This window comes from Setaria viridis, chromosome 5 (genome assembly GCF_005286985.2).
Source record: "Setaria viridis chromosome 5, Setaria_viridis_v4.0, whole genome shotgun sequence".
NCBI classification, from domain to species: Eukaryota; Viridiplantae; Streptophyta; class Magnoliopsida; order Poales; family Poaceae; genus Setaria; species Setaria viridis.
This window is the reverse complement of record NC_048267.2, coordinates 23,206,221-23,218,021: the sequence shown is the minus strand read 5'-3', so window position 1 is coordinate 23,218,021 and position 11,801 is coordinate 23,206,221. Positions and strand designations below refer to the sequence as shown.

At 50.9% G+C, this 11,801-nt stretch overlaps 1 protein-coding gene and 1 non-coding gene across 2 annotated transcripts; both read right to left on the bottom strand.

Moving 5' to 3' along the window:
• Positions 1-2,479: 2,479 nt before the first annotated feature.
• LOC117859406 (small nucleolar RNA Z247) lies at positions 2,480-2,621 on the bottom strand. Its single transcript, XR_004641197.1, has one exon. It is a non-coding gene; the product is annotated as a small nucleolar RNA Z247 (small nucleolar RNA).
• A 3,405-nt stretch (positions 2,622-6,026) lies between these two features.
• Positions 6,027-8,143, bottom strand: LOC117858417 (heat shock 70 kDa protein BIP4). Its single transcript, XM_034741480.2, has one exon. The coding sequence runs from the start codon at positions 8,102-8,104 to the stop codon at positions 6,101-6,103; it is 2,004 nt and encodes a 667-aa protein (XP_034597371.1). The 5' UTR covers positions 8,105-8,143; the 3' UTR covers positions 6,027-6,100.
• Positions 8,144-11,801: the final 3,658 nt, after the last annotated feature.

The window sequence follows — 11,801 nt, the reverse complement described above, 5'->3', positions numbered from 1 at the left end:
TGCTTAGGGCAGTTTTGAAAAAGAACATAAAAATGTGGGAAGAATGTTTGCCTCATGTTGAGTTTGCTTACAATCGTTCACAACACTCTACTACTAAAAAGAGCCCTTTTGAGATTGTTTATGGTTTTGTGCCTCGTGCCCCTATTGATTTGCTGCCTTTACCAACTTCTGAGAGATTGAATTTTGATGCTAAACAACGTGCTGAGTTGATGTTAAAAATACATGAGACCACAAAAGAGAACATAGAGAACATGAATGTTAAATATAAACTTGATGGTAGCTTAGGAAAGAAGCATGTTACTTTCGAACCGGGTGATTTGGTTTGGCTGCACTTGAGAAAGGATCGGTTTCCTGATTTGAGAAAGTCAAGTTGCTTCCGAGAGCTGCTGGTCCTTTTAAAGTTGTAGCTAAGATCAATGATAATGCCTACAAACTTGAGTTGCCTGCAGATTTTGGGGTCAGCCCCACATTTAACATTGCAAATTTGAAACCATATTTGGGTGAGGAAGATGAACTTGAGTCGAGGACGACTCACATGCAAGAAGGGGAGGATGATGAGGACATCCCTTCCAATGATACAACCACGCCTACTACGCAGCAAGGACCAATGACAAGAGCCCGTGCACGAGAGCTAAATTATCATGTTAACTCATTCCTCGCTGTCCATAAACCCTCATCTCAGAATTGGATGCTACTAAGTCATTGTGATGATTTTATTATTATTAGGAATGATGGAGAGGAGCCTAATGGATCAACCAATCAGTTTCGGCATCAAGATCACACAATAAGAAAGCACAAGATTAGACATCAAGTTCAGACTTCAAGTTCGTACAGCCAGGCAACATCAAATTGACGTGGCAATATTTCTCAACTCCGGATATTGTTTGAGGCATATGAGTACTCATTGGAAAGATCTTGAAGTTTACTTTCAGATGGATCTAACCTTATGATGAAATTCCACCGGAGCTGAGCAGAATTGACAAAGAGACGTTCGGCCTTCCAGTCTTGGGCTGAAACCCTTATATCTCGTGCAGCCCACTAGGGGCCCTTTCCAGCTTAGGGTTTACACCCTCCCACGCCTCCTTGCTGTTGCCCATGTATAAATACATCTAGCAGCCACCAGGATGAACTTGGGTTTTGTTTAGATGCAAGTTAGCTACTGCTACTTCCTAGTGAATGCGTGTGTCGACTAGACCACCCGATTTGCTTGATTCAAGACCCCAACTCGTGATTCAGGTTTCATTTGTTTCAGATCCGTGGGTTTATTTGCTTGTTCATCTTGTTCTTGCTTGTTCTCGATTGCTAGCAGGTTCAAGGGTGTTCTTGGCCCGACAAGAACACCCAACGTCGGAATCGGTGTACCTGTTGCTAAGGCGCAGCATCCTGTGATTGTTGTAGTCGGACAGCCAACGTTGATTCCACCGCCAAATCGAAGTTACCCCTCCTCTCATCGAAAGATTGGGAACAGCCCCTGCCATATCATATGAAACTAACATAATATGTATGCCATCCTGCAGGCATGGGCACCGGTCCCCAGACATCCGAAAAGATTAACTCAAGAGGAAACTTAGAGATACTATTCAACACGGGATAAGGCAATTGATGGCTCTTGGCCATTTGAAAAGAATTACAAATGGACTCTGAATTTTTATTGCTATCATGAGGAAGATTATTCAAACTAAGAATTCTCTCTATAATAGGGAAAGCTAGATGACCAAGCCTACTATGCCATCTAGATGTTGACGGCTTACTAGCTTTTGCTGCAAAAGCTTGCTTGTTGGGACCTCCAATGGATAGCCGTGGCTCTAAGGGATACAGGACGCCTGGCATCTACCTTGATGCAGAATTCTCTTCGTTCCCTGATCCTTAATAAAAAAGAAATTTGGATGAAATTCAAGAAAGGCATCATTGTCTTTGGTAAGTTTGTGAACAGAGACGAGATTTTTGCTGGCGCTAGGGACATGAAGAATGTTTCTAAGATGTAAATTTTTGTTAGGGGTATATAAAGTTGTATGACCAATGTTGCTAATTCTCATACCTGAGCCGTTGGCGGCATGGACTTGATCCCGTCCATTACACTTGTCATGGATCATCATCTTCTCAAATGTACTAGTAACATGATCGGAGGCTCCACTGTCTACGTACCAATTTGTGTCATAGCCATAACCAGTGGTAGCTACCCCTGCTGTCTTGTAATTTTGTTGCTGTTCTTCATCCTCATCCTCATCATATCTGTACCAACATTTTGATGCTTCATGTCCTCCCTTCTTACAAATCTGACATAAGGTCTTGGTGTTTCGACCCCCTTGCTTGAATGTGTGACTTGGACCAGAGTTGCCACGGTTCTGACCACCACCACCGCGGCCACCGTCACTTCTGCCTCGGCCACGGCTATTGCCCCAACTGCGACCGCAACCTCTTCTAGCCATATTAGCAGATGACTGGAACTGTCCTCCTTCATGGTACATCTCTAGGCACATGTCATAGGCTAGTAAGTGAGAGTATAACTCACTCAAGGAGACAGATCCAACACGACCAAGCATAGATGATACAAACGGATTGTAATCAATGTCAAGACCGTTTAAAATAAAGTGAGCCATCTCGTCGTCATCTATCACCTTACCAACCGTAGCCAGCTCGTCCTTGAAGGCGCACATCTTGGTGTAGTATTGCGACGAGGTCATGCTGCCCTTCTTGGTTGTAGCAAGCAGCATGCGTAGATTTGAAATCCTTGCCTTGGAGTGTGCCGAGAATAGAGCTTCAAGCACCTTCCATGCTTCTGCTGAAGTAGTCACCGTCGCCACCGGTGCTAGCACCTCCTTTGTTAGAGAGTTCAGTAGATAGCTCAAAACTTGTTGACCTTTTGCAATCCACGAGTCATACTTGGGATTATGGACAATCTTCTTTGTCTTGTCCGCCTTTACCACCTCCAAGGTCTTGTGCGGCTTAGGGATAGATCCATCTAGGATTCCCATGAGTCGAGCACCTCGAATTGCAGGAAGGAATTGAGCCTTCCATAGAAGGTAGTTGTCCCAAGTTAGTTTCTCAAAAACAACCCCTAGCTAGGTCGGCGCAGATGAAGTTGATGCCATGGATAGTGTGGTAGAGGTTTTGCATGTTTGTGGAAGAGGATGCTCTGATTACCACGTAAGAGTTGGAGGAAACGTGTTTGCCTATCTTAGCCTACCACGGGTGCATGTTTATATAGGAGCAATAGCCCAAGAGATATACATGATGTTGTCATCGTATGTGATTCGGATGCTTTACAAGACTTATCTCTATCTATCTCTAAGGGTATGTTTGGTTGGGCTGTGGCTTTTGAAAAAGCTGCTATGAGCTGTGGGCTGTAGAAAAGCAGTTGTGAGAAAGCAGCTGTGGGAAAAGCAGAAAGCTGTTTGGTTAGAGCAGCTGTGGCTTTTGAATAAACTGTCGAGTGGATCCTACATGTCATCCACAGTCCACCCCACTCAACTCTCCCTCTCTCACTGATGAGCGGGTCCCGCTCGTCAGCCCCTTCTTCTTCCTCCTCCCGCTGGATCCCAAGTTGAAGGCACTGCTTGAGTAGTAGAATACGAGACTTGGATGGCGCAACCTTATATAGCGAAATGTACCAGCCATCGAAAGCAAGCAACTTGGTGGCAGCCGCATCTTTCTGCCAGCAGCCAGAAAAATCAAACATGCTATTGAACATGCCACATGGAATTTTCCCAGTCAACGAAAGCTCCCGGTTGAACTGCTCAGACATATGCAAGAATACATTTCTTGGCTCAAAAAGCTGGGGATTCAGAGGCCAAAACGATGGAGGAAGCTCTGGAAGATTTCTGCAGCTCGCCTTCCTGCAATCTCTTGGAGAGGGGATTCGTCGATTCGAGGCAGGGCAGTCGAACGGAACTCAGCAGCCAGGTATGGCGAGCTTGATGCAATTCAGCGACCCCTGAGCTGAAAAGTTGAGGATGCGTGAGCCGATTTCACGCGTGGGAGCAGATTGCGGCGGCGGCCGTCCGGGGGCGGCGGACGGCGCGCCAACGACCGGGGCCGGTGGGAGGAGGCGTTCCTGTGCGGGCAGGAGACGGACGGTTTGGGGGGGGAGGCGCTGCGGGAGAAACACAACGGGGAGGAAACGAACTAGTAAGTTCATAACCAGTGGCAGGTGGGTAATTTTTTGCCCCAAAAGCACTTAAAAGCAGGGGAAGGTGATTTTGATTTTTTACTAGAGCAAAAGCAGCTTTTGGGCAAAAGCACATGTGGCTTTTTATCCCTTCGGTTGGCTTTTGGCTTTTGTAAAAGCAAAAATAGATTGAAAAGCCTAACCAAAACACCCTAAGCCAGTCGAACCATCCAATGATGACAAGCAGAGTTTGAGTCCATTACAGATATCCTAGATATTCTAACATTCTCCTCTATATCCATCTACCCCTGGCCTCTCCATTACTTTGTTTCCTGTTAGCTCTCTCCTATCACTTCTGTGTTGCAATCTAATCCTGTAGGGTGGACAGGTTTAGCAAGAATAGAATCTAAGAATAATAGACTTGGTACTTGTACTAAAACTGCCAGTTTGAAATAGTAGCCTTTGTCGATCACTGCAGTTCACATTGTTTGTATGCATAAATGCAATTGGTTACTGTACCTTTGTGAGATAAATGCCTGTTTTTTACAAGTTGCTGGAGTCCAATTTGTGATATGCAGCAGATGGACATGCACTGTACTACAGACATTAAGAGTTGTGGTGTGTTACTTTCGAAGCTAACAGTTAGCTGCTCGACCATATATGCACGCAGGTGAGACCATGAATTGCATTCTGATCGAGTCAAATTCGTAAGAAAATTAAATGCAGTGAGACCATATGATTGAATTTCATGCAAATTACATTCTCTATTTACAGAGTAGCACTGAACAATATCATTTGTGATGCTAGGCATTGATGCTGGTCCTAATTTCTGCTTTCAAGGTATTTCAACTGTTTTCATCAGAGTATAATTTCCTGGAACGTGACTGCATTCTGTTGATGTTTCAACTGAACTCATGTTGCTCTATTTGCAGAGTATAAAATCTTTAGAAAATGGCTGGCTCTGAGGATATACACACTCTTGTCTGTGAGAATGGAACTACAATGATCAAGGTCAGGAACTCTATGCCTTAGCCTCTTTTTCTTCTTCCCTTCTTCTTATAAAAATCAAATAGCAATATGTACTTCTCCAAACAATGGCGGATTCAGTTTGCTTAACACTGTAGAACTGCAGTGTTTGACCTTTTTCATGTTTGCTTGGTGAAGTAATGAATATTTTCGATGTCATGTTTATGGTTTCATGTGTATATCTACAATTGAATGAATATCTCATCCTCAGGCTTAGTCTTCCATTTTTCTGCTTGATAAAATTATGCTTGGTCGTTTCCTGTTTGATTTGTGAAGTAATGAATGTTCTTCTCATGTTTTAGACTGTACAAGACAAGTTGAGCCAAGTTTAGAATGATTCTCTCTATGCAGATGTGCATTAGTTATTTGTTAGTTGACACATGGGGGAACTGGATGTAAATTATGGAAACTAGTACTATCTTTTGGTGTAAATGAGCACTACTGCAATACAAGGCACCTCTACAATGGATAAAAGATTTGTATTTGTTAACGTATATTATGTCTCTTTTCTTTTTTTATTTTTTTAATTTGTCATTGGAGACGCGGATTTGCCAAAGCACGTACGGTCACATTGGAGACATGGATTTTTCGTGTCTCCGATAAATTGTCATCGGAGATGAAAATTTAGAGACGTGGAAAAACCGCCTCCCTCGACTCTTAACCCGCGTTAGTTCAGCATAGGGCCACCAAACACTGAACTAACTGAAAGTAAGGTTCTGCCTTTTCAAATATCACGGGTTCAATCTACACAGTATCTCCCCGTTTAGCAAAATTCATATGATGTTAATTAAGATGGCATAGGAATATAAAAAACTGAGGAGCATATACGGCTTGGTATCAGTAGACAAGTAATAACGATGATAAAAACAATAGACTAAATTGGGATTACAAATCAAAACCAGCTATACGACTGTAAAACTACTTGTGATAATAAAATAGCTAGTGACAATAAAGTAATAGAACTGCCTAAAGCTCATCATGATCATCGTCATCGTTGTTGCCTTCCGATGCACCGCCAGACGACCTCTGGTACACCGCCGAGATGACAGGGTTGCAGACATCCTCCAGCTCCTTGAGCTTCTCCTCGTAGTCCTCCTTGTCAGCATCCAAGGAGTTGCCCTCGAGCCACTCGTTGGCTTCCCTGACTGCCTCCTCCATCTTCTCCTTGTCCTCGACGTCCATCTTGTCGGTCATCTTGGTGTCGTCCACGGCGCTCTTGACCTGGTAGATGTACGTCTCCAGCTTGTTGCGCGCGTCGACCCGCTCCCTCACCTTCTTGTCCTCCTCCGCGAACTCCTCCGCCTCGCGCACCATCCGGTCGATCTCCTCCTGGCTCAGCCGGCGGTCGTCGCTCGTGATGGTGATCTTCTCCGACTTGCCAGTGCCCTTGTCCGCCGCCTGCACGTGGAGGATGCCGTTGGCGTCTACCTCGAAGGTCACCTCGATCTGCGGCGTGCCCCTAGGCGCCGGCGGGATCCCGGCGAGGTCGAACTTGCCGAGGAGCCGGTTGTCCTTGGTCATGCTCCGCTCGCCCTCGAACACCTTGATGCTCACCGTGGTCTGCCTGTCCTGGTACGTGGTGAACACCTGCGTCTTCTTCGTCGGCACCACCGTGTTCCTCGTGATCAGCTTCGTCATCACCCCGCCGACGGTCTCCATGCCCAGTGTCAGCGGCGCAACGTCGAGGAGGATCATGCCTTGGGTCTTCTCGTCGACGTGCCCGCTGAGGATACTGCCCTGGACGGCAGCGCCGTACGCGACGGCCTCGTCGGGGTTGACCCCCTTGTTGGGCTCCTTGCCGTTGAAGTAGTCCTTGAGCAGCTGCTGCACCTTGGGGATCCTGGTGCTGCCGCCGACGAGCACGATCTCGTCGATGTTGCCCTTCTGCAGGCCGGCGTCCGCCATGGCCTTCTTCACCGGCACCATCGTCTTCCGGAACAGGTCGTTGTTTAGCTCCTCGAAGCGTGCCCTGGTGAGCTGCTCCGAGAAGTCGACGCCGTCGAAGAGCGCCTCGATCTCGACGCGCACCTGGTGCTGGTTGCTGAGCGTGCGCTTGGCACGCTCGCACTCGCGGCGCAGCTTCCCCAGCGCGCGGGCGTCACCGGCGATGTCCCGGCCGTGCTTGCGCTTGATGAGCTTGATGAAGTAGTCCATGACGCGCTGGTCGAAGTCCTCGCCGCCGAGGTGGGTGTCGCCGTTGGTGGCGAGCACCTCGAAGACGCCGTTGTCGATGGCCAGGACGCTCACGTCGAAGGTGCCGCCCCCGAGGTCGAAGACAAGGACGTTCTTCTCGGCGCCCTTCTTGTCAATGCCGTAGGCGATGGCGGCGGCGGTGGGTTCGTTGACGATGCGGAGCACGGTGAGGCCGGCGATGACGCCGGCGTCCTTGGTGGCTTGGCGCTGCGCGTCGTTGAAGTAGGCCGGCACGGTGACGACGGCGTGCGTGACCTTCTCGCCGAGGTAGGCCTCGGCGGTCTCCTTCATCTTGGTGAGCACCATGGCGCTCACCTCCTCGGGGCTGAACTCGCGCACGTCGCCGTCCCTGACCTGGACCCGCATGTGCGGCTTGCCGTTCCTGTCAACGACGGCGTAGGGCAGCAGCTTCATGTCGCGCTGCACCACGGCGTCGTCGAATTGGCGGCCGATGAGCCTCTTGGCGTCGTAGATGGTGCGCTCCGGGTTGGCCGCCGCCTGGTTCTTGGCGGCCTCGCCGATGAGCCGCTCGCCGCCGTCGGTGAAGGCGACCCAGGAGGGCGTGATCCGGTTGCCCTGGTCATTGGCGATGATCTCGACGTGGCCGTTCCGGTAGACGCCGACGCACGAGTAGGTCGTGCCCAGGTCGATGCCGATCACGGTGCCGGTGTTCTTGTCGCCGCCTCCTCCATGAGGCGGTGCGGCAGCGTGAATCGGGGCTACGAGATCGGCGACCAGCAGCGCGAACAGAAGCGTCCACACGCGACCCGGCGCCATCGCGTCGAATCTCTTGCAGCTAGCTGATTCTTTGTTGGTAAGAAGAGGCGATACGAGACGAGGAGGTAGGCAGGGGACGTGCCAGTTTATAAAGCCAGCTGCAGGGCGTGTCGAGGTGAGCCGGGTCGGAGGCGGTTTCCGAATCTGATCGACGTGCGACTTCCAATGGCTGCCGGACGCGTGGGTTCGGTGATCTGCGCCGTGCGTTTTACCGATCAGGCGGCCAGGGGACGGCCGTGACGTGGTAATGCGTGGTGGTGTCTGAGGATTGGGCAGGCTGTTGTATGTGCATGTGACATGTTTTCTTACGTTTTGGATTTGGAAACGGGTTCACTGCTCTTTCTTTTCTGAATGCCAGTTTTAGTCGATTTGGAATTTGTGTCTGGAGTCCGGAATGGGCTCAAATAACTGAATACATCTACGCTTTTTTAGACCAGAAACACGTTTACGTTCACACACGGCCTGGGAAGGAACATTTCAGCTCATGGGCTGTGAGTTGGCAGTTGTCTCTGCTACCCTGGCCTCTGGGCCGTTTTTCTAGGACAGTAGTAGCCTCTAGTGCTTTCATTTTACGGTCCACGGACTAGTACAAGCTTGGCCTAAACAAGCAATATCAACCAACATTTGACCAAAATTTGCATCATATTCTATTTACTGTCTGAGCTCTGGAGTCTGGATGGATGAGCATTCACAGATGAAGGAAATTAATAAACAGCGAAGCAGTTAATGTGCAATAAGCCAATAAGCTACACTGATAACAAGAGCAAACTAATGTAGAAATCACTGCACGACACAAAGCCCCAAAGGAAACGCTGTTAGAAGAGGCTATATCAAATGGAACCATATCAAAACTGCAAGTTAGCCCTGCAAGGCAACAAGCTGAATTTTGTGTACAAGGAGCTTATTAATTTCCTTGTGTTCTCACTGGATTTCATCACAGGGACAAGGAGCTGAGCGCCAGTGTGTTGCTGTGAAATATGGAGCATACCTAACTGAAAGCACAATGCGCATAAGTGTGCCATGTATGATACAGGTAGGCATGCAACAATTGAATTTGCAGGAACCAAAGACAGATGGCAACTAAATTGAACTAACAGAGCTTTCAAACACTGAAGAATAAAGCAAACGGCATATTCCTTGCCTTTGTTAGTAGTATCAGTGTACCGGAAACTGCTAAATATTTCGGGTAAACATATAACAACCAGATAAATTTGAGCATATTGGATCCAACAGCTAATCTTTACTGTTTGATAAGCAATTGAGCACCAACAAAATAAATTTACCATCTTAGTTTCAGATAACTTTCATACTTTGACGTATGCCTGCCTGAATTCAATTCTGCGAGCAACAGTGAGAGAATGCTCTACAAGCTAACAAGCATCACCAATTTGTAATGGAAATTGATTACCAAAGCAGACGAATTGCATGCTGAAGGATTTCAAGCACCACTGGAGATAAATTGCTGCAGTATTAGCATGAAAGTAGATCAATGAGCAGTAGCATTTTCACATTGATCAGGACAGCAAGTAAAATTCTAACAGATGCTCCAACGCAGAAGACAATTTGCCACAAGTAAACTGACTAGGACTCACAAGAACAGAATCTGACAAGAGAAGGTCGATGTGCTGTTCGCTCTCCTCCTCCCTCGGCTTCATTCAGTAGTGGTGCCACTGCCAGTGCCACAGTCCTTGCCCTCCCACTTCTTCAGCGCAGACCACATGCCGGCGTGCAAGAAAGCGCGGGCAGCCCATACCTCCATCCACTCCACGACGGACATGTTCTTGGTCCGCAACGCAGACACCAGCGCCGCGTCCACCATGCTTCCAGCTGCGGGCACGATGAGGCGCATTCGGACGGGGCAACGGACATCGAAGGCCACAGGAGAGGCGATGGCGAGCGCGACCACCAGCTCCTCCGTGAGAGTCATCAGCTCGAAGCGGTGGGGGAACGATGAACCCCAGGCCGAGGCGCTTGTAGCTGGCCAGCCACTTGTCGGCCTCCTCTTCCGGCCGCCTGACGAGCACGCAGATTAAAGACGCCAGTAAGTGCGGCCGGGGAATCGGATGGGTCGTCCCGGGCCACCTCTTGGTACCTCGCCAGGGCGTCGTCGAAGCGTCTGTCACGGGCGGCGAGGAAGGCGAGGAGGAGGCGGAAATCGCACGCGGCAGCGGCGTCCCCTTCCTCGACGGCGCGCGCCAGGTCGCGCTCCGCGATGCGCACCGCGGCTCTGACGCGCTCGCTGGACAGCGGGTGCGCCCTCAGCACCACGGCGGACAGCAGCGCCTGCGACGCCTTCAGGACGAAGAACATGTGGTCCTTGGGAACGCTGCCGGAGAGGGCGAAGGCGTCGGCCAGCGCGCGCAAGATTCCATCATCGCCATGATTGAGTAGCAGGTCCTTGCACCTTCTCTTCGCCGCGTGCTTCAGCAGCCCGGTGATGATGGTCTCGAAGGCAGACATTTGGCCGTCAGAGCCACACACGTTCATGATCTGGAAGGCCGCGGAGGCAACCCGGCCACGAGAGCCCGCGACGGTGCCTGGCGCCCCGCCAAGCGCAGCCGCCACGAGGGCGAGGTTGCACATGATGTGCTCGCGCGGGGACCGCTCGGCGGGGATGCCTGCGAGCCAGCGGTCGGCCTCGTCGACCCGTCCGAGCAGGTTGCAGAACGCGGCGGCGCAGAGGCGCGCCAGGTAGCGGTCGGGGCTCTCCGCAGCAAGGCGCGTGAGGTCGTCGAGTGCGTCCTCGCAGCGGCCATCCTCGGCGTCGATGATGGCCCTGCGGAGGCGCAGAACCTCCAGGCGTTTGGCGTCGCCTTGGGCCTCCGCCCTCGCGATCTCCTCGGGGAAGAAGGCCTCCCGGAGTGGCGGTTCACCTCGCCCGTGTGGGGCAAGCCGCGAAGCGCGAGGGCGCCGAGCGCGTGCGTGGCGTCGAGGAGGAAGGCCCCGGGATGAGGAGGTCGCGGAGGGCCGGGGTCGCGCTCGCGCGGGCGAGGCCGAGGTGGCCGAAGGCGGTCCGGGAGGCGGAGGCGAGGAAGAGGCCGGAGAAGGGGCCCGGGCGGTAGGCGCAGCCCAGCGCCTCCTTGGCGCGGTGGAGGAAGCGCGCCATGGACGGTAGGAGGAGGGAGAGTGTGGTTCCCTTTCTTGGAGGAAACGACGATGCGCGGAAGCGGAGTGCTTCGAGTCTCTGGAGGACAAGTGGTTTGCCTTTTCGGCTTTGCCGTCGAGACGAGTGCCGTAGCAGGTGACCGAAGACTCTGCGACGCGAGCTTGTCGTGGTGCAGGCTGTGCGTTCCGGGCCATCTGATGGGGCATGGATGGTGGTCTTTCTGCTGCTCGCGCTACACGGCCTTTCGAGCCGTACAACTACTGTAGCATACCGACGATGAGAAAAATATCTGAAAAATAGCACTGGTTCAGCGTGATTTAAAAATGAGTTTTGCTAACCATCCGTAGACAGATTCTTGTTTCAAAATCTATCAAATTTCGTGCCTTCTTCTCCGGCGTGCTTCATTCCTTCTTCTCCACGTCCGGCGCTTCATTCCTTCTTCTCCATGTCTAACGACCTCCGTTAGCTCCGGTGGGTTAGGGTTTCAGGTTGGGAGTTCGGTATTTGGGGGATTGGTGTCCCCGGCTGTAGAGGAAGCTCCAGGGGAGGCCGGTAGCCTGGCGGTGGTGGCGGTGGGTGGGCGGGGCGGTA